The sequence below is a fragment of the Dermacentor variabilis genome, chromosome 1, assembly GCF_050947875.1.
Source record: "Dermacentor variabilis isolate Ectoservices chromosome 1, ASM5094787v1, whole genome shotgun sequence".
In the NCBI taxonomy this organism is placed as follows: domain Eukaryota; kingdom Metazoa; phylum Arthropoda; class Arachnida; order Ixodida; family Ixodidae; genus Dermacentor; species Dermacentor variabilis.
In genome coordinates, this window is record NC_134568.1 from 219,074,480 (window position 1) to 219,097,858 (window position 23,379).

Here is a 23,379-nt window from a genome sequence, read left to right on the forward strand (position 1 = left end):
ACGGCAAAAAGTCCTTGTCGCATCTCCTACAAACAAAACGCACTGCCTTCTTTTGCACTGATTCTAATTTTTTGACATCACAGTGTCTGTATGGATTCCATACAATGCAGCCATATTTGAGGATGGGGTGATTGAAGGTTTTATATGTTGGAAGTTTAGTCTTTTTAGGAGCAGGGCGCAGCGTTCGATGCAAGTAACCTAGTCTTCTAAGGGCCTTGTTACAGGTGACATCAATGTGTTTCGACCATGACATATCGTTTGTTACTAGGATACCTAAATATTTGAATTCGAACACTCTATTTAAAGTAGTATTATATGAAGACACAGGCAAAGAAGGAAGGGCGTGAGCGTCATGTAAAGGACTTAGAGACAATTTTGTAAACATTGATATTCATTTGCCATACTTTGGACCAGTTAGAGAAGTCAGCAAAAGAATTGTTAAGGACAACATGATCAGTTAGAGAGATTTAATTGTATGATATAAAATACAATCGTCTGCAAAAAGTCGCATTTTAACTGAGGTGTGTAGGTGGAGATCATTAATATAAAGCAGGAATAAAAGAGGACCCAGTGCTGAGCCTTAGGGAACCCCTGAAGAAACAGGCATCAAGGGTGAATTAGTAGAGTTGAAACATACACATTATGAGTGCTGGGATAGAAAGTTCGATATCCAGCCAACCAAGGATGCATTTTTTAGTATAACGAATAGCTTGTGCATAAGTTTAGGGTGTGAGACAGTGTCAAAGGCCTTTGCAAAGTCTATAAAAATATCGTTAATCAGGTCACCTATGTGTAAAGAGCTGCTGATGTGAACGAATTTTGTCAGTTGTGTTATAGTGCTGAGGCCACATCTAAAACAATGCTGGAAAGTGCATGAATTTTTTTTAGTTCCATGAAATTCCATAATATGTTTAAAGATAATGTGTTCAAGTAATTTACATGAATGTGCTGTTAAGGAGATGGGCCTATAGTTAGATAACAATTGAACGTTACCTGACTTAAATAAGAGGAGAATTGAAGCAAGTTTCCACAAGGGAGGAAGGGTCGTGGTTGAGAGAGATTTTCTAAAGATAATTGTTAGATATCTGCTGCACCAAAAAGAGTATTGAACGAGAAAAATAGTCGGATACTGTCAGGACCACACAACTTCTTGGTGTCTAAGTTTAAGATTAGGTTAAGTACAGCCTCAGAACACAGTGATACATTGTCGATTGGAGGGTATGGAATAGAATCAAGAATGGGGATTACCGAATCATCAATTGTAAAGATAGAGTGGAAGTAGGTGTTAAAAGAAAAAGCTATTGTCTGCTTATCATGAACTGCAACATTGTTAATTATCAACGTGTCCAAGGATGACGCAGGTGGTAGGATAGCTTTCCAAAATTTATGGGGATTAGTCCTCACTAATTTTGGCAAGGTTACCTCATGATATAATTATTTTGCAGCATCCATTTTAGTAAAAAATTATGGGGTTTTACGTGCCAAAGCCACTTTCTGATTATGAGGCACGCCGTAGTGGGAGATTTCGTAGATTTAGACCACCTGGTGTTTTTTAATGTGCACCTAAATCTAAGTACACGGGTAAGGCCGCATTTTGCCCCCATCGAAATGTGGCCGCTGTGGCCGGGATTCCATCCCGCGACCTCATGTTTAGCAGCCCAACACCAAAGTTCCTTTTGGCGCTAAGGAACTGCATGACTTTTGTTGAGTCGCCAGAGCGTCTTGGTCGACGCAATGTGGCCACACAACATGATAAATTCAAAAGGTTCCAAGTCATTGAAGGAATTTCAGTGTTTGTTTTCCTTGTTTTTAAAGGATTGAAAAGGTTGATACACTTACTTACGTCATACTTGACTCAAAGCGCAAAAAAGATGACAACACAAGAAGGAAAACCAGACAGGACGACAGTTCTTGTAGGCTATTTGGGGGAATACAGCAGAAATTCATCGCAAACTTAGCAGACAGAATTGCACCATTGAGGAAGCTAGTGACCAAAGACACAGGGTACCTGTGAACCGATGCGCGGATACAAGCTCTAGACAAAATCAAGCAAGCATTGAAGTGTGCTCCAACACTAAACTACTCCAATGTAAATGGCTTCATAATACTTATTGTTAATGCAAGTTCAAAGGCATTAGTAGCTGTGCTCTTCCTGGGAGGGAGGCCAATGGCATATACATCGGCTGCTATGACTGAAGCTCAACAGAACTATCCTCACACAGAAAGAGGCTGTGGCCATCAGTTATGAACGCCAAAAATTCCACCAATACCTATATGGTTGGCCGTTAACAATAGAAATGGATAACAAGCCACAAGAAAGCATTGCTCAAAAGCCACTTGGCAATGCCCAATCTTGTCTGCCGATAAGGTTGCTTGACAAACAACAGTATGTGTCAAAAATAACATACTAAAAAGGCAATGAACTAGTTATTGCAGATCTGCTGAGCAGAGACTACAAACAGCAAAGATCCAGGTATCTGCTCACAGGATGTTGAAGTACTAACTAATGTTGTCATGTGACCAGAAACAATGGACAACTTCAAGAGAGATCTTGCAGGAAATGCTGAAGGGGGCTGGAATGAAACAAATCTCTCTCTCTCTCTTTCTCTCTCAAGGGGTAATTGAGGCCACAAAAAAAGGATGCCCAAGCACAACTGAAGAGCTCAGTGAAACTCTGTAGTTCTTTTGGTCATTCAGAGATAAACTATGAAAACATGTTCAGAGTTAAATGGCTGGTTATCCTTAAGTGATGGAGAAAAAGTCTCCTGAAGCGGATACATGAAGGACACTTGTATGTGACCAGCTGAAAGACAGTCTATTGGCCTGGCCTAATCTTGGATATCAAGGAACGCATGAAAAGGTACATGCCTTGCCAGCTAACAGAAAAGAGGTTACCAAAAAAACCATTTCTCATGGAAGAACCAAACTTTTCCTGAAAAAGAGTGGGCTCAGATGTTTTCCACTTCAGTGGGATCACTTCCACGTCAGTGAGTTCAGTTCAACGGGTGATGACATTGTCATTGTCGATAGTTAGTTGAACTTCATTGACTGCATTTCAGACGCCATGTGCAGGCTTTGCGGCAATGTCGCTGGATGGTGCCAAATGTTTTTAAGGAAACGCAAAAGAGGAATCCCACTGCAGTACATGCCTGATACATAACTCGTTTCGACACTGGCAATATGCTGGGTCACTATATTGATTCAATGCTAAATGCATTACTGTCGACAGTCATTGCGAGATGGGTTGTGTCGAATTTTTGCAAGAACAATGGTTCGGTTTAGTAAACTAGGACTTAACTACATCGACCACCCACTTTACTGCCAGATTTTTCTCTATGTAACTATTTTTTATTCCCAAACCTGAAAAAGAGCCTGAAAAAAAAAAAAAGCCAGCAATCTTCACAATCTTTTTAGTGGATTAAAGAGCGGCTGATAGATTCTGTGAATTTTGTTGAACAGAGAGATAATGTGAAATATGAAAGTATTCAAGATTTTGTGTTTTTTTTTTCTTGGTCAAGCTGAGACTGTTTCAGTGCCTCAGTAACCTAAAAAACCCCATCTAAAACTGAGATATTCACATTCATTTTACTTGTTCACAATCCAGTGCATTTGTTTCCAGGGCACCATCTCCCTTGGTAGCCAAGTATCATTGGGAAAGCACACTGAATTTTTATCTCCCGCCAGACAAACGCAAGGATTTTCAGTGTAAGTAGCTCTTATATGGTTCAGTAGATGCATTTTCAAACAGCAGCTGTAGTGATGATTTGCGATACTTTGTTTGTAAAAATACTTATTGCTTTGACATTATGGCCACTATATTGTAGCGATGCCTTTCTTTGATGCTGATGCCTTTTGACACTTTTCGCATTCCTGAGTGGCCACATTTGACGCTCCCCCTGGGGCGGAGCGTCGCTTGACCACTCACAAACGCAAAGAACGCCGAAAGGAATTAGCATCAGGAAAAGGCATCGCTCGTAACCTGTATTTGATGAATGTCGGTACATGACGTCAGGTGATGTTGACTGAGCAACGCCAGTGCCAATAAGGGGGCCTATATAGCAAGGCCGCGAGATTTCAAGCAGCAGTTTGCAACTCATATTGGAGCCACCGGCCAGGCCTTTTCTGGAATTAAACTTGTTCATTGTTCAGCCTTTGCTTCTTACAGTTGAGACAGAGCGTTGCAAGATTATTTGTTTCAGCAGGTCAGAGAAACTCTACTGCCTCCTTGATGCTTAAGGAAAAAGACACTGTGCAAAAAACAAACGAGCACGAGAGGGCTGAGAAGACTTGTCTGTTATTTTTTTCCTAAGTATAATGAACTGACTACTTCAGAAACAAGTTTTGTTGAGCCTCCTAGAACATTTTCGTTGACTAAAACATTGTCATTATGTGTATTTAATGAAATCCTGCAAATTAAGCACTCCAGCATTGAGTTTGTAAGCTAGGAGTGTAATGCACAATAGCATGAAAATGCATGAAGGAGATCCACATTGCAGTGTGTGCCACTCCTGGTGGTTGGTGTTGCTATTGAATGCCATGCACTTCATCACTAACTGTCAATGCTGTAGACTTTTCACCTTATGTTTGCTTACGGCATTGTAGCAAAATTTAGTACTTTAGTGCAGTCTCAGCAACTCGGAAGGCCACGGTGTATTTTGCAGTGGCTCCCAGTGGCAACATAACAAAGGCACTCTGAACCATTGGCTGTAGCGAAGTAAAGAAAGGTTTTTTTTTTTTTTATAGCCATCTCCACTGTGTTCATTTGCCCTTTGGTGAAGCAATGGCATTTTAAAGCAACAAGTAAATACACTTGACAACAATCAGTGTGGTATAAGCAACGTGTAACTTGCTGTGTACATAGCATCACTCACACTCATACTGCAGGGACAACTAGCAATGGCGCCCCAGAAAACCACTTGCCGCACCGAGGTAGATGAGGCTTGGCACTTTGCCGGATAGCACAAGATGAAGGATCTTAAACTGCTGCGTGTTGCAGCGTCCAACATCATCTTAGATCTTCATTCCTTGAGGCGCTATGTACAAAATTGTGTGTGCCGACATGGTGCATCAAAAGCAAAAGCACTGAGGAAAATAATTATTTTTAAAGTGTGTCGCCAGCATTTTCAAACACTTCTGATTGGACATGCACTGGAAAAGTTAATAATATATGTGCAGTGTATTAATAATTTGAATTGAGTTCTGGTGTATTACTTGTCAAAACCACGATTTGGTTATGAGGCATGCCGTAATGGTAGACTCCGGATTAATTTTGACCACCGGGGGATCTTTAACATGCCCCCATGCATGGGACACATGCATTTTTGCATTTCGCCGCATCGAACTACGGTCACCATAGCCGGCATTTGATCCCGTAACCTTGTGCTTAGCAGCGCAACACCATAGCTGCTAAGCCACCGCAGTGGATAGTGTACAGGCTCCATTATGAAAGTAATTCACATTTTCTGGGAAAAGTAGATTTATTGACCGGACCTGTACAGATGGTTAAAATTCTTCGAAATACTCTCCCCCTGCATCAATACACTTGTGGAGACATGTCTGCCAAGGCTGGAAGTCACCCTGAAAGTCCTCGACGGGAATGTCTCTTATGAACGCTGTAGCATGCTTTTAGATGTTTTCCACAGTTTCCCAGTGGTTTCCTTTCAGGGCTTTCTCCATTTGGGGAAACAAAAAAAAAAAGTCGCACGGAGCCAAGCCGGGACTGTAAGGGGGGATGGGGGACCACCGAGGTGTTGCTCCGGGCCAGGAAGTTCGTAACGACGAAGGATGTGTGGCTGGGGGCATTGTCATAGTGAAGCTTGACCATGCCTTTGATGTTAGCCCTCACACGCGCGACCCGCCGTTTCAATCTCTTGAGCACCTCCAGGTAAAAGGTCGAGTTGACTGTATCTCCCTGCGGTACAAACTCAAAATGGACAATTCCGTGGGCGTCAAAGAAGACAGTGAGCATCGTTTTGATGCGAGAATTGCTCATTCGTGCTTTCTTGGCATACATGTAAATTAGCTGAGTGGGTGCTTTACAAGTATTCTAGACATAACATAGTTAATGTTCTTGTATCTTACATTCTCATAGAGAATTCTTGCATGGATTTCACATTCTGTACACTTGACAAAACTGAATGAAAATTTTAAAGTTCTTAATTAGTTCTGTAGCAATTTGTTTTTCATGATTCTGAAAGTACAAAAAGTGTCGTGAAACAAAATTTTCACTGGACAGCATTATTTGGCGCCTGAAAGGGTTAAAGTGAATACCACATTGTATGAAATGGCTGGTTACTTTTTGTTGCATAGAAAATGGTTCTTTATATCAATGTATTATGTTATATCCCATTTCATTGTGAACAATGTTCAGCTGTGTGCATGATGAAAAAAAAAATCTGCAGACTTCAACAATTCCTCTGGAACTCAATTCGTATACTGTGACAGCAACAGTCTGTCACAGCTGAAATCACCATTTCTGAAAAACAACCTAGTGATGCATGCAACATCGTGCTTGTCCACTAGTTGTGCCTGTTGTGGCCTCCAAAATGCATGCAGCGATGCCACCACTCTCGGAGGCTGTGTGTGGCACAGCACTTTGCATAAATTAGAACTTGCCAAACATGAATATTGCATGGTAGCAGAGTGATTAGCTCATCTCTCTCCAAAGTGCACATTGCCACAGGAACACAAGTTCAGATTCGAGTGCCGGTAGTGAGCAGGGACCGTATTCTGTAATGGTTCGCTTTGTAACTGGTTCGCTCTCATGGATGCTATTGGTTGGCGCTTCATTGCCGTGATCCCTGGCAGGTAAGACTAAAAATTTGTTGCCATCACACAGGTTGTCAATCATCTAAGCAAACCCATCGTCTGCTATGAGCGGAACCGCAGAGAAGTGGTTCACTTGAGCATCACATGCGGTCGCGATCGTGATATCAAGGGTTGCTAAGGCAACCGTGGCCGTCTGCTAGTCTCACTTGGCCGGCGCGACGAGAGAAACGCCGATGGCAGCTTTTTTGGTTGCATTGCTGGCAAGCAGTGGTGAAAGATGACGTGACGAGAAGCAACGGCGCAACGTGTTCGACGTGAGCGAAGGAGAGCTCCGAAAGTATTTTAGGCTCTCCAAAAACACAGTGCGATGGACTTGCGACGAGTTAGAATATCTCAGACTACAAGATTTAGTAGCATTGACACTACAACGTAAGTGCTGTGTGCGCTGCTTTTCTTTTCTTTCTTTCCTTTTTTACCAGTGCATCTGGAATGTAGAAGCTATTAGGTTGTCGCAACCGTCAGCCAGTTGCATCATTACGGCCATCGCTAGGGTCATTATGGTTGAGTAACAACAAAAATTGGGGTGAGATTTTTCTCCATGGTGCAGGAGAAACTGAAACTCAAGAACACTTCCTTGACCGCAGCAAAATTTTCGGAAGTTGTGGGATGTGTGGACGGAACTCTTATCACAATTGTCTGCTCTAAGAAGCTCAGCCCTGGTGAAACAAAATCATATTAGAGCCACGGCCCACACCTAGAGAGCTGCTTTGATTGCTTAACATTGCTTTACCTAGCAACAAAAAAAAAGTTAATAAAACAATGTAGATAAAATTAAACCGCCAGATGTCTGCATTGGAAGCTCACAGTTATTACTGGAAATTAGATGTGCAAGCGTTGTATACAAACCAATATTTTTTTTATGAAACTAGCAACATCCTTCAATTACTATATTGTCCCCAAAGCACAAACAAAAATGATGACATGACCTTGCAGCATAACGCCACTCGTTCATTGGTCTCCCTCGTGCCATGACGTTCCACTCTCTTCGAGTGATGTAACCCAGATGTAACAGCCAGAGCGAACCGGTTACAAAGTGAACCATTACAGAATGCAGTCCCAGAGTGGTGTTTTAAGCACAAAGCACTTATTTGGCTACGGATCGCTCCTTTAATGTGTTGAAATAATGAAGTCGTTAAATATGATGTGCTCTTGTCACGTCGTGTGCTTAAAAGATATCTTTGAGAGAACTCTGTATAATATACAGCAGAACCTTGTTCATACGTTCTAGGAAAAATATGTACTAATGGGAAAACGTACGATCCGAAGTAACTAACAAATTTGACAGACTCAACTGTAGTAGGCATCTGCGTAATGCGAAGCGTTGCGTGAATTGGTGCGGCACCAGACGCCGACGCGCATGGAGCTGGTGGGGCACCAGCGGCCCAAGACAAATTTTGTTGATTTGCCATTGCATAATGTTTTGAGACAGTGACGGGCAACCGAAACGAAATCGAGCTGGTGGGCGATGCGGGATGCCGTTGGAGCAAAATGTGACGCTCACATCGCGCCGTCTGCAGCAGGGAATGGCAACACGTTTGGGTTATCGCCTACTAAAAGCGTGCAGTAAGTTTCCAGCGGCACTACAGCCCACATGCTGTAAAACAGATAAGTGAAGACGCCTATCGCAATAGGGTTAGCAGCGATAGCTATGAAGGTAGCATGCGACCACCTAGGAGAAGATTTGCTGGTACTGAAACAAGAAAATTCGCGCAGAAACTCTGCTGGGAGCTATCGAAGTATGCAAAAGCATTGTGCCACTTGCTCGCCTGCACAGCCCGGTATTATTATCAATGTTATGAAGCTTGATCCGGACTAGTATGAATGACAGCGCTGCGGCGACACGAACTGCTGCGGACAGCGGTGCAAGGTGAATTTATGACAAGCAAACTACTGCAGGTGGCGGCATTAGGTGCTGCGCTGATGACATTCTGATCATTATAAGCCATTATCGCTCTTTAGCACCTTACCCATCCGCGTTGAAACATTATCAACCGTGGTGAGCCGTACTCCAGCGGCAGCTGCGTATGGGCGCATGAGGGACGAAAGTGGGGGAGGAAAGTACGCCAGTCTTGCTCCATCGCGTCCAAGGCGCTGTGTGGGGATGGGGGCGTTCTTCTCTGGCAGCGACTGCGTATGGCATGGCTGTGCGGACCCTATCTTGAAAGCGATCAGCTATTGGGGCAGATTGCGGCGAATGCTAATAGCTTTGTGAACACTTTGTTCTTGCCACTTATGTTGCATTCCAATGGCAGATCACGAGCGCTGAGCCGGATCACGAACAAAGCGCGTCATTCTGACTGAGGTCGCTCTCATCAAATCTGTGAATGGAATGCATGCGCTCCAGCGGGGGCACTTAGTACAAGGAAATCAAGTGAGATGGCGCTAGACTAGAGGTGGATCGAATAGGCCTCATCCCAGCATTCCACGCGTTTGTTTTTCTTTCGTGTCGGAAGAATCGTCACTGGACTTGGGAACTTATAGTGCCTGAGTCGGAGGTGTTGCTATCCAGGAGCAGGAACAAAAACGCACGGCACAACATACCGTCCATGTTTTCCGTGTCGTCCCTAGCTGCCTGCAACCGGAAACAGGCGACCATAAGAGGAAGCAGAGGCGGGTGAAGGAAATGCGTCACGCGGACTTCCGGCCAAATCTGCTGCATTTGGCGGAGCAAATATTTTTGCTCCGCAGAGCGATCAGGTATCGGTGGCTGGTCCCAATCTGCCATTGGAATAGGATCGGTCCATACAGAGCAGAAAAACTTGATCTGGATCTACCATTGGAATTCAACACTGTAATTCACGTTGAAGCGAGAGGCAGCATGGAGGTGAATTGCCCACTGCTGCAGGCCCTATCTTGAAAGCAATTGTTTACGTGACGTACAGACGAAGGGACAGCTTTCCTTGTCAGGTAAGCATAGAAATGCTTACGCATTTAAAACCAAGTGCGCGCCAGTGTTGTCAGGTGAGACGGGGGGGGGGGGGAAATTGCAGGTAAGCTGATGCGGCAGGCGGCTACTGTTCTCGATCGTGCGTGCTTCGCGCCTTTTGTTGTGGACGTGATATCTAGCGGCCAGAAAATGTACCTTACGATTGCACTTATTGCCTATTAAAAGCGTGCAGTACGCTTCCAACGGCACTCCGCCACATGCGCTGTAAAAGAGATAAGTGAAAATAAAATGCTTATCGCAATAGGGTTGGCAACGATCGCTGTGAAGGCATTGTGTGGCGACCCGGGAGAAGATTTGCTGGTACCTAAATAAGAAACTGAGTGTACGCCGTCCTTTTCATGTGACACGGGTAGGCGAGTATTATGGTGAAGCGGCCGCAGCGGACGGCTACTGTTCTCGTGCCTCGCGCATTTTCTTATTTACATACGATCTGGCAGCCGGAAAATGTACCATACGATCGCACTTTGGCGATTGCTGAACATTGGTGCCGAAATATTGTGTTTTCCAGGAACTTATAAACCGATAAGAAATAAGCATTACTCATTTGGGTCATTTTTTGTGTTCTCGATCGCGAATGTTGGTGCCAGGAAATTGGTACATAATGGCATCATATGAACGATGTTCTACTGTATACAGTCAACTTCCTTCAGTTTAATTCCTCAATGGAAATAAATGAATAGAACTATCCAGCGGGTCAAATTACACAAGAGGCAGAAAAGAAGAAAAAAAAACACTGAAAGACACCGTTGATTCATTTGGCAGTGTTTGCCCAATTCTAACATGCCCTCAAATTGTAGGCTCACCCTCTTTTTATTAGTTCAATGTAGAAAACTAACGTACAACTGTTTTTTTAGCAAGAAAAGGTAGTACCTCCAATTCTGGCAGTGAAAAAAAAATGAAGCGAGCAAACTTTACCTTCATAGAATGGAAATTTATTTGCAATTTATGTCAATCATCATCACTCTCAGAGGGCATTTTATCTTTTGTCTATGAACCACATGTAGTCCTCTGTGCAGTCCACTCTGCGTTTGATATTCTACATTTATCAAACGACTCCACCACATTCCCTATCCCTAGCAGGATGGTCGCCCACGCCTAGACTGAACACTACGCTAGCTCATCTTGCGACACATGCTATTTTCTGGAATGCCAAAACATGTGCAACTTTTTGCCTCTAACTTAGCATGCAAAATAATGTATCTTTTGAATTAGTTTTCATAATCAGAGACTTCGAGTGACACAGCATTGTCAAGTGGTCATGCTACACATAATACACGAGTACGTGTTCCATCGGCATTTTATGATGACAACGGCAATGACGGTAGGCTGTTGCAAACACGGTTTTGGTTTCGTATCCGATAACCCTGTGCAGGTAATCTTTTGACCAATTTTCTTGGAATAAAAGGCACATGTTAGGATTGGGCAAATACTGTAATCATTCATTGGGGGGGGGGGGGGTGTAAGCTACTACATTCACTTGAAAATCTTTCTAGGGCAAACCGAAAATCAACATTTTTGGGTGGGATATATTTTGCATATTTGACGCATTGATTGTGCCCTAAGTGCCGCCAAGACAGACATTGCTGCTTATCAGCCCCATTGAAGGCAGACATGTATGGTGACAAATCAAGTTCTAACTTTTGGCAAAGGCCAATTTCAATATAAAAAACAATGAACATTCGTGGCCATAGAGATGCATTGGTGCTGGCTGGGACCTCAAGTGGAGTCAAATTAATGGAAGTTTACTGTACAAAAACATATCACGAGATTTGAGCTGGAGTGCAAGATTTAGCAACAGTCTATAAATAGCCTCTGTGCTGAAGCCATTGTGAAATGTAATATTTCTTTCCCCATGGAATTTTTTTTTGTAGTTAGATTATTTGGACATTTTCATGGTTGGTGTCATATAGAAAAAAAAAAGCAGTGATTGTGTTGGAGATTTTCAGTTTGAGTGAATTTCTATCATTGGATTTCTGCTGCCTCAGGGCACACATTTTAGTTGTCCTAGTGATACAGATATCATGTTAAGGGAATTTTTTTACATGAGCCCATGAGATATGACTCGTTTAGATTCTAATATAATTCGAAACATCCGAGTTCAATGCAGTATCTCAACTGTATATTTTCCTATGTTTATTTAGTGACATGAGGATTTGAAATGCTAAGGAGGTACTTTTCTTTATTCGTCTTGGTCTGTTGATAAAGGATGCAACCTCCTTTGCTGTTTATTATTTTTAGTCTGTTTATGTGCAGTGCTTGTGCGAAACATTTGAAAATATCATTTTTATTCTCATTGCAGCTAAGGTAAAAAATCTATACAAGCTAGCTCTGCCATCACTGCTTGAAAAATATGGGAAAGGAAAAACTTTGGAAGAAATTATAGCGCTCTCCAAGGCACCCTCTCCCTGAAAAGGTGAGTTGCAACTACCTTTGTTCGTGGCTCGCACTGGCATCAATGGGGCCAGCATACTGAAGGACCAACAGCAAAGCAAAAGCAGTGCCACAATGTGACCTACCTTCAGGTTATGGCCTGGCATAACTATGCATTAAATGGTAGTACGCACCAATCAGCAAGTACAAATGTGTGCCTCGTTACATGCGCCACTGCCAAAAAAGGAACGGGCCTCTACAGTAAATTTTCACAAAAATATGCACATAAAAGGTTTCTTTTTTCCAAAGCAGTGAAAAACAATTCTGGCTTTATTGTACAACCATGTGACAGACACAGGCAATACCAAGTAGCATTTTAAAACTTCGGTAGGGTGCAGAACGGATGATTTATCGACTCCACACATGGACGCGCATCTTCCCGATGCGTGCCCATGTGTTTGTACTACGATCTACTGAGTGAGAACCGGTACCACTTCGTTGAAGCACGGCACCCGCTGCTGTGTTGTGCCGATCATGCTGTGCAGTTTGTGTACAGTGTGTCGCCTAGTAAGCATAGCCTGTCCTTGTACCAAGATGCTTTCTGTACGTGTGCGTGTTTGCCGGCCAACTGCACCCGTGTTTTGTGGGAGCGTCTGTGCAGTGAACAGTCTTGAGGGCTGTGCCACTCTTGGCCATGCACGTGCTTCACAAGTGCACGAGTTGCAGCAAAAAATGGTAGCACATTTAGGTTATTACCTAGTAAAAGCATGCAGTATGTTTTCTACGGCATTGTGCACTGCACCGCACGCATTGCTGAGTAGGTAAGTGAAAATGTTTATCACACTAAGGCTAACAGCAATAAGTCATATAGGCGCACCAGCCAGTAACTATGTTCTTTGCCGAGGCATTTAGCAGCCTCCTTGAATTTCGAATGTTTATCTGTATAGGCATCCGCACCTGCACCAAAACCGGAATCATTGGTAGACTGGTCTCTAACTTTCCAAAATGGTGAAAGATCTTTTACGGCACTGCATGGCATCAGCCACACTGTTGCAGTTTGTCTATGCGCGATAAAAATGTATCATGGTATGCACTAACATGTATGTATGCATACAGCGAGGCAATACCGCTGGTCAGCCTTAATTAGGCTCCATGGGTACTCAGTTGGAAATTGGTCACACCAACATTTTGAGTGGGTACACATTCTCATTCAACTTTTCTCATTCAAACATTTTGAGTGGGTACACATTAACTTACTTACTTAGATTCATTCGTCCTACATTTCTGTGTTCAAAAGCACCGCAAGGGCTATGCTTCAGTGCACACTAAAAGGCCACAAAATGTTGAACTTTGCAACTGTGCCAGCTCTGCCAAAGTAAAGAAACAAGTTTAATCATGCCTTGAAGGTGCCTTGAAACACTTCTTTAAGGCCACCATTTTTGCTCTAGTACCTTTTCTTAGCATGTCAAAGAGTGAAGAACATAAAGAATTATGATAATTAATGTACGCAAGCTCAAATTATTGGTCACAGAAACTTCAAAATGCAGTTAAACCTTGACATAACGAAGTTCAATATAATGAAGTTCTCGATATAGTGAAGTATTTAATGTTTTATAACTTCTTATCCATTAAACACCATGTATTTCAAACCTCAATACAGTTAAACCTCGATATAATGAACTTCAATATAGTGAAATTGTTGATATAATGAAGTATTTTACTTTTCATAACCTCACCTCCATAGAACACCATGTATTTAGAACCTCAATATAATGAAGTATGTTTCCAAAGTATATTTCACTTCCACCGCAGAGGAATGCCTAGACAACAAATAGAAACTTACACAGACGTAGATGGTCATATGATTGAATTACAAGCGGCTGCTTGTAAACACACCTCTCAAATTGCACGCTGGCTGCGCAACAAGAGTGACCGTCGAAGTGTAGTCGCATCATGTTCTGTATTAAGGCCAAGTACAATAACATCCTATCACACCCCATGCACTTTGTGCTTTAGGTGTGCGTGAAAGTGTGCGAGGGTGAGACAAGAAAGATTGTGGCTTCATAAGTGCCGCCTTCCTGCATGAGCAGAGGGAAAGAGGGGGAGGGGAGTGAGTTCGCGGTAACGCAATCAAGCGTGGGCGAGGGGGCGGGTTAAGTTGGCGTGCTCGCGATTTATGGCGTGCGTCTCGCCTGTGGCTGCGCATAACTGTAAGTATGGCTGAGCGCATATGCAGCCGCGCACCCTGCTTTAGAGATAATCTGCCGCATGTGGAAAGAGTGGCCGTGCCGAGATGGTGTAGCATCATGTAAGCTATCTTCCCGCGCGTTTAGTATTGGAGGTTGCATAATCTCCACTTCAGGTGACTCATTAGAGCAAGAGACAGAGGAAGCATTTGCTCCCCACTGCCGGCGCTTTTCATGATAGCGCCGTACCAGTGTGGGCGACACTATCAGCCATGGGGGCAGAGTGCACGTGAAAGCACGGCTGGCTTTGCTTAATTCATACCGTCAATGTGCCATGAAACCGTATCATATATCGCCGACTTCCAAATTCATCAAAATGAATTGTTTTCTAATTTAAACTTGCTTTTTTCTATTGCCCAATAATTCAGAAAATTGTGTGGCCCCTTTACACTCTAAGAACAGTTTACACCCTTTGGCGTGCCCCTTCTGCCACACAACGATAATTGTCATCTGCCTTGATGCGTTTCCTTTATTTAACGCTGCGAGCCCGGAACTTTCCAGTAACGGGGGCGGAGTGCACATGAAAGCATGGCTGGCTTTGCTTTCTTTTTCCTTCTTTACATAATTTAAAGGCTCTGTTGTATGCCGATATTATTTTTATTTTTTGTTAGTATTACTGTACATTGTAATCATAATCACTTTTCTGTTGTTGCACTAGAGCTCTTCGTTACTCTTAATGTACATTCTATAAATTTTATTTTTGTCCTGCCACCTATGTAATTTTTTTTTCTGATAATTACCCACCAAGGGTCCCGGTTACAGTCTTCGACTTTGGGACCCTCGTCTGTAAAACAAAAATGTAACAGTTTCTTTGTTTGTAATGAATAAAATTGATTTGATTTGAAACGAACGACACGCGCGTTATCAGCATAGAACAGTTTACACCCTTTGGAGTGCCCCTTCTGATAACACGCGTGCCGTTCGTTACCGGAAAGTTCTGGGCTCGCAGCGTTAAAGAAAGGAAACGCATCAAGGCAGATGACGATTATCATTGTGTGGCAGAAGGGGCACGCCAAAGGGTCTAAACTGTTCTTAGAGTGTAATAGCACTTTTTCTTTAATAGCACTTTGGCCATCTAGAAGTTGTTGTAATTTTGTTTCTTCAGTAGGCTCTGGATTTAGTTCTACATCACTACATAGAAAAAGTAGTAGGATGTGAAACGAAAAGCGCCATACAAGACGAATAGGACGCCTTGACCGATTCATAACATATGAATGAGACACTACACAAATCCAATCAATTATCACTTGGCTTGGAACCGGCAAAATAAATACCCCAAAGTGTTGATCAAAAACTTCACCACTGACCTGTAACAGCGACAACAAATGCATGAACGGCATTGCAGATGCCACGTCGGTTCCACGCCCTGCTGACTTGGCGAATACACCCGCCTTTGTTGTTCGTTGACTGAGGTAATTGGTGACGTAAGAGCTATTGTTCGTAGTTGGGCACTGCACATTTGTCGAAATCAGCCGAGACACATATGTCCTTTTTTTTTTTTTTTTTGATTTGCCGTTCCAAGTCGATGCGGAGTTGCCACACAACTCCGTCTGTCACTGCTTTATCTTCTTTTTACCCAGCTTTTGCTGGAATATAAGCTGCCACGTTGCGCTATGCATGAGATGCCACCAATCTGTAACAGCGCAGGAAATGCATGAATGGCATTGCACACGCCATGCCGGTTCCACGTCCTTATCGTTTATAACAGAGAAATTTCGTTTAATAACAGAGGAATTTTCCTTGCACTTGAATATTTTAAAAGTGGGTTTAATCCAATCCGCTAATCACCTGCATCTGTAAGAGCTCGGATTTCACAGACTTCGTTTGTGTGTACATATTTTGCAAGCTAGGTTGTCGTAGTAGCTGTAGGAGTTGTAATTTAACAGACATTGTTTGTGTTCATGCTGTAAATTAGGCTGTCATGGTATGCAGTAGTTCAAATGCAGTAAAGGGCACCAAAGATTAGAGGCTCTGGGGCGTTAAAGCCACCTGACAGCGATGATGAATGGTGCCCAATTCACTGTGGCTCTGATGTAATAATTTTTTTCAAGTGACAGCAAATCGCCATTACTCTTCCTTTTAGAATCAAAACCTGCTGAGTAAACAGTCAAAAGCATTAGATTCTTCATTTCTTGAAATATAGAAATTTGTGTGCGTGCAAAGGCATTTTTTATTTCTGGCTGTTAATGTCAGCTGCACGCTACAATTTATGGTGCGTTAGAATTGAGTAAGTACGGTACTAGTGGCTTCTTCAAGAGGCCACTATCAATGCAAAGTTATACTCCATTTCACACATAGCAGGCAAGGCTACAGAAGCTACACAAGTATGCGGGCCATACAGGTCTCATTCTGTGTTCTTTGAAACAGTTTTCTTGATCTGCAATATTTCTTACAAATTAACTGCATCATGTATTCCAACTACTACTTGTGGATGGAAGTTTACATCAGATCACACAATACTTGTGCATATTTCCACTTCTGGTAGACAACATACAATTTTTTGGTCACAGCACAAGTGATGCATTGTGGCTGCTGGACACAGAAACATGTTACTCCGCTCGTATGGTGGCAAATAGGTTTAGATATCTGGCGCCTTTCACGTAATAAACGTATCATGTTTTGCGACGTAGAAGGACATGACTTAAATTTAATTCTAATTGCTCAACACATACCTGATATCTTTCTTTCATATGGAACACACTACTTTTCGGTCGTGGATGCTAACAGTGAGAGAAGTCACTCTAGCCTTCATAGTGTTGCCCTTCTGGGTATGGAATGGAGTATAGTTTTATCTGCACAGAAAGCATTGCTTTCCCTTTTTTCTACTTGCTGCATGTTAACTGGGACATCGGGTATATTTTATATGATTTCAAGACAAATTATGATACCTCATTAGAGTTCTCTTGTTGCTTCTCTGGTCACTTACTTTAGTGACTCAAACTCATTGGCCCTGCTGCCGAAAACACTAAAGAAAAGCTGAAGCATCTTGAGGCATATGTGCATAGGCATCACCACTGCTACCTGTCCTTAGATAACATAGTGTGTTAAACATCATTATTAGAACTGTTGGGTGGAAATGTCTGGGAGCGGTCATTTGCCTGTCACTGAGTTGCATAGAACATCTATTGTGGCAGTTACGAAGAAGTCTGGAGGAGCGACTGCCCCCCCCCCCCCCTACTCACTCTTTCTTTTGATTCTCAACAGCACTGTACTACAAGGATATTGTGCATAAAATTCATAAGAAGGTCCGATTCATTGCTTTCTATTGGAAAAAGGACCTGGTGATGTCACTTAATAGTACATACTCAAGACAACAATACAGATGCATTGCATTTTCATACACTCGATATGGCAAGGTAGAGATGGCTTTTAACTTCCCAGACTTTTCCAATGCTAAAAATGTTGTAGGAAAACGCATGTGACAGAGTCAAGTTTTTGTCACATGGTGACTAACTGCACTGTACTTTTTTAAGGAAGGAAGGTATGTGCAGAGATAAGACGTTTTGTTATAAAAGGAGTACACATTAAGTAAGAAGGAAAAAAAAGACACTCTGCAGTGGTAGATGTGTACTTTCTTTTTCTGATATTTCTTGGTGTATAGTACATATACATAAGTAAAATTTTGTTAACTCTGGTATATCTTGTTTTCAGGTACCTAGAAAAGGCCATGGCAACATATTTGTCCTGCACTCAGCAACTTGGTTGGCTCACTTGTATTTGTGAAACTGCTTTTTTTGTATAAGTTTACCCATCTCATTGACAGATCAGTATTGTGCGTCTTATACATTATGAATTTTCATAAGCATGTAAAATAAACTTTTTTGTTTACATTGTTTAACTGCTACTTGTTTTCCATAGTTGAAACCATTTTATGCAACATCTTTGATGTGATTAAAACATACATACAATTCCTGCAGAAAGCTGTAATTGAAGTAATTGAAGTGACAAAATGTGAATGAACATGCCAGGGAAGTTTTCAAGAGCAAAATATAAAGAGCTTCCACTTGGAGCACGGTGCAGTGTTTCTTATGTGTCCTTGACGTCAGCTCTAGTGTGCACTGCAGTGAAGAGCAAGCACGAGGCAATGCTGGGGTTGAACGCAAGGACTCAACTTCCAGAATTATTTTCTTGCCTAAAATGAAAATTGTTCTGATTCAACTCTCAGGAGTAAATGCCATTGAATGGTACTGTGCAACTTACTATTTTTCATATTCTCTGTCTACCTTGTACCACTACCTATGCCTGTAACAGATTCAGTCGTACCATGTGTCGAATGTTGACCGCTGATGCTTCTATCCACTTTGAATTCAAGTGCTTCTGGAAGGTGTACATTACTTACGGGTCTCACTGGGTGAATCCCTTCACATTCCATTAGGATGTGTTGAGTGGTCTGCTGATTTTTGCTACAGCATACGTATGCCTCATATTCTTGTGAATATTTGCTCCGGTATGTTTTATCTTTTGGACAACCAACTCGAGCCTCAAATAGCAAGGCACCTCCGTTCATGTTATCGTAGATTTTCCCTTCTAATTTCTTTCTTTCCATTGCAAATCTCCATGGTCTTTTTGTTTCCATTATTTGCATCCAATTTTCCCTGCAGCAATTCCCTGTATACGTTGTCGTAGACTCCTTTAATTCTAGACATTCTATCCATAAACATACATTCTGAGCTACTGAAACCTCTATGCACCGAGTTAGTACGAACATATTATCCTCTGAATGGCTGCCTGGTCTGAACCAATTCTGTTTTCACCCAATTTAACATTTTTGATGTTCTATTTTTATAGCTTGCATTACCATGCTACATATGACCGACATTACCGTAACTTGCCTACATGAGCTCGACTTATCCTTATTATCTTTGCCTTTGTAGCTGAGGTTCTTCTTGCTTTCATGCCATCGAACCTGAATTTTCTTCGTTCTAATCACTTGCTCTATGGCATTAGTCAGCACTTCCTTACTCTTTGGACCGAGGTTTTTGATTAGCTGTATTAGGATTTCATCTGGCCCTGCAACGGTGTTATTAGGGACATTTTCTTCTGCTTTCTTCCAGTAAAAGGGTTCTATGCTAAAATTTGATCTCTCAGGCTTCTCTGCTGTTGCCAGATCTGTTTGTGTTTGAACTACACTTTCTTTCATGTTAAAGTTATCCTTAATAATGTCTCTGATGTACTGCAGCGCATCTTCTCCTTCGAAGGTGGCACATCTTCATCCCTTATAGTGATTTGGGAATCTTTAGTTGAGATCCGAGTGCCCTTACATGGTTCCAGAATCTTGCTGGTGCACCTTTGTCTCTTTTGCAAATGTTATGCAGCCAACATTCACTTGTGCATTTTCTTTTCTCAGTCCCATCTAAGGAACACTTTTTTTGTGTGTGTAATCCGAACTTTTCAGCTTCTTGATCCTTTGATGTCAGCCTATGCTCTTTTATAGCTTGCTTTATTTCCTTGTTCCACTACTGATGTGGTTTCCTCTTTTCAGTCAAACATTTTTTTGTCGTGTCCCTCTTATCTCCAGCTGCATAAAATCTACCAGTTCCTTATATTCTCCGACTATTGTAAGAAATGCCTCCATTTTCTTTTTTTTTTTTTGTGTGATCTCCCTTTGCTTTTCATTCATCTTTAGAAATTCTGATGCTATTGGTTCGTGTTTCACGATAGTATCTCTCCCACATCTAAGGTTAAAAGTTTATGATCGCTACCCAGGCTCTTTTTTCCATGTTCATCTATCATCTTTTGGTCTAGCCATTCACAGACTGTTTCTGAGACTAAGGCATAGTCAATACATGACTGCCTGTTTTCATATTGCCACATTACCTGTCCATGACACTTATTCTCCGGGTTATCTACTATGTCGTTCTGTTCATCGCACAGATTTAGCATTGGAGAACCGTTGTAATCAGCATATCCATCTAAATCCTCCATGTGCACATTCATATCTCCTACTAATACCACCTGGCCCAATTTTTTGAACCCATTAATATTGCTTCTAATGCAACATTCAATTCTTTACTTTTATCTCTGCTATCACTACCATAGGTAAGCTATTCCAAGCCGCGTCTTTTTGCCTTCTCATGTGCTGCTAATCCATAAATGCACCTTACATGTCTCTTTTACCTTTTGCCACTTCATACTTTGCCTAATTAAGGACGTGTTCTTGGACGATCGCTTTCAATGATATCAAATTTCAGTGTGCATTTATTGACTGGTTGAGCAAAACTGCGGATGAGCTGATTGTCTGGTTGAACACTATGTCACACGAAGGTGATCGCCCAAAGTGATCATCCAAGAATACGTCGCCATGACCGCCAATATATGGCATATGCGGCTGTCTCAGGGTAGGGTACGTCGTATTCTACTGTTTTCTGGAATTAATAACTATGTCTAGCACAACCTCACAAGACAGCCACAGTTGCGGAGAATTCCATGGAATGAGGGAGTGGCGTCATCCCATTACTTTAATTCTGGCATTTAAATGCCAGAACGTCCATATATATGTATATATATACATATATATATCAGGCACGTACCCAGGGGGGAGCCGGGGGGGCCGCCCCCCCCCCTATCCGCCCCCAAGGCACCACTCCTCACACACATTCCTAAAGCATCGACAAATCTACTCGGCGGTCAACATTTTGCTGCCTTTTACAGAGAAAACAGTGTATGTCTAACTTCGTAGCTTTTTTTTGCCGTCCGTTAACAGAAAAAAAAATCATCATGTCGGCCGATCCTGGTGATAGTGCAAAATGGGTTCAAGATCAATGGCACATACCCCTGTGGGCTCAGAAACCTCTAATGTGCCCTTCGGAATCTTTGGGATGTACTCACGTATGGGGAGTGCTTAACGCCTGCTTCACCTCCGCCGTGGTTGGACCCGATATTGCAATATCTTCGGGATCGGCCTACGTATGGGGAGTTCTTAATGCATGCTTCACCTTCACCACGGGTGGGCCCGGCATTGCATTACCTTCGGGATGCACCCACGTATGTTGAGGGCTTAACGCCTGCTTCTCCTCCGCCGCGGGTCGGCCCGATATTGCTCAATCTTCAGGCCGACCAGCAGCGGAGGTGAGACACATTGCTTTTCGTTTGAGGGCTTTGACTGTCGTCAGCTTTTACTGCCATTCCATCTTCACAGAGTGGAATGGTTGTCAATTTTTTTACTGCTTTTGGATGGTGGTAGTTATCGGCATCTCCTGGGGTGTGGAGGCCGGTTTTCACATCGATTCGGTGCCTGCGCGATTAACTCAAGACGAGTTCAGCTGTCACCATCTATTGCAGCAGGCAGGGCGTAGTTTATTGTTTTAATTAAATTATTTTGCTTTATTTATAATGCCCAGCAGAATTTTTATGTCACCATCTATTGAACAATCACGCGCATCCTTGTTGCTTCGTTAGTTCAACCTTCTTTGTTTGGACTGATTTAGGGGCCAGGAAAGAGATTCGGTTCATAGTCGGCTGGTCTGTACGCTTGTGGAACGAGTTGTGGCCAGAGAAAACGCCAGTTGCGTTTTTTTCCTTCTGCTTCATTATTCCCTCGAGTGACGGCTCGCCACGACACTGGCAGATCCTTGGAACCACATATCCGCGATATGATAGTCACCCGTTACCTCGTCTGGTTTTCCCTTATTGTATATAGCATTTCTCGTGCAAGATTGGCAACTGGAAGCAAGAGTCGCAAGGAGATGAGAAATTAAGCGATCTAGTAAAGGAGAAAGCCAAGGCAACAGCCAAACAGGGAGGAAAAGCGAAAATTGTTTGTGAAAATATTTATGAATCAGCATGCATATTTTTAGTTAAGAAGGAAGTAGAGAAAACGCCGCCGGAAGTGGAGAATAATTCCGTGTGTTTTGAATGACGCTTCTACAGTTATCAATTGAGCCGCCTGACGTAGCCACTTCCCTGCTGTGATAATGGGGGGGTTCTAACTTTTCGCCGTGGGCGCAGTGTGTCTAGAACCGCAACGTCCTGCACTCTACGCGGTTGTACGGGACTGGTGACCACGCATTGTTACGCAACTTCCCAAATAACAACACGAGTCGGTTTTGCTACTTGGGAGAGCAGTAAACGAGGGATCTAAAAGGACTGTGATTGTACCACAAATATACATTTATCTATAATTCTTCCAGAGCTAATTTAAAAAACGTTACTAGAAATCTTTATTTTGCACTTTCGCTTGTTCTTGGCAAGGTTCTTCCTGCGCATCTTTCACGCGAGAGTCCATTTGATGTGGTTCTTTGTTTGCCAAGTAAGGAAGATGTGTACCTCACAGGCGAGCCTGTGAAATGCACGTTATTTCAATTCTCTTGTGCGGCTTCATGCTTCTTTATGGCAAATGGCGGGCATTATTCACATTTGTACTAGTAAAAGTACCCTCCCACTCATTTGCATAAACAGTTATCTTGAGTTGCCCCCCGCCCCCCCGAAAAAAAATCCTGCGTACGTGCCCGATATATCGACACGTGTACTTATATTTAACGGGCGACCACGTTTCGCCACCTAACAAATGTTATCGCACAGCGCGGGACGCGTCTGCATGTATCCGAAGTTTCTGGAATGTTATCGATGCTTCTATCCGCTGTCTGTTTTCGCCAAACCTTGTGTTATGTGATTTCATCGCGTGACTAGAATGTTGTGGAGCTTTGTGGAAAGCATGCGGGTCCCAGCGATTAGTCTGGAACATTCGATGACTGCTGTGTAAAAGCCGACGCACTTGACCCACTGAGCAGATTTGCGACAATCACCGACTGTGTTCGCCGCTCTCGTGGTGCTTTAAGTGTAGCCTGTTTTGTGGGCACAGGTTCGCCCAATAAAAGCTAGTTTTTGCCTTTCACAGTAATGCTACTGTGTTCTTTGACGTCACGACCACGTGACAATATATATATATATATATACACCGGGTGTCCCATTTAACTTGGACCAAGGTGTTTAAAAAAAACAAGAGCTCTAGAGAAATCGTACCGACTGCCTAGTAGCCGTATCTGCGTG

The 23,379-nt window shown here is 42.6% G+C and overlaps 1 protein-coding gene across 1 annotated transcript in view; it reads left to right on the forward strand.

Annotated features, from left to right (window-relative positions):
- Positions 1-18,224, forward strand: part of LOC142557348 (uncharacterized) — a 126,864-nt gene extending 108,640 nt beyond the window's left edge. Inside the window, exons 12-14 of the mRNA XM_075669117.1 lie at positions 3,620-3,705; positions 12,075-12,188; positions 18,043-18,224. Of these exons, the coding sequence (XP_075525232.1) occupies positions 3,620-3,705; positions 12,075-12,184 (196 nt within the window). The 3' untranslated portion in view covers positions 12,185-12,188; positions 18,043-18,224. The remainder of the gene's footprint in view (positions 1-3,619; positions 3,706-12,074; positions 12,189-18,042) is intronic.
- The last annotated feature ends 5,155 nt before the right edge of the window (positions 18,225-23,379 follow it).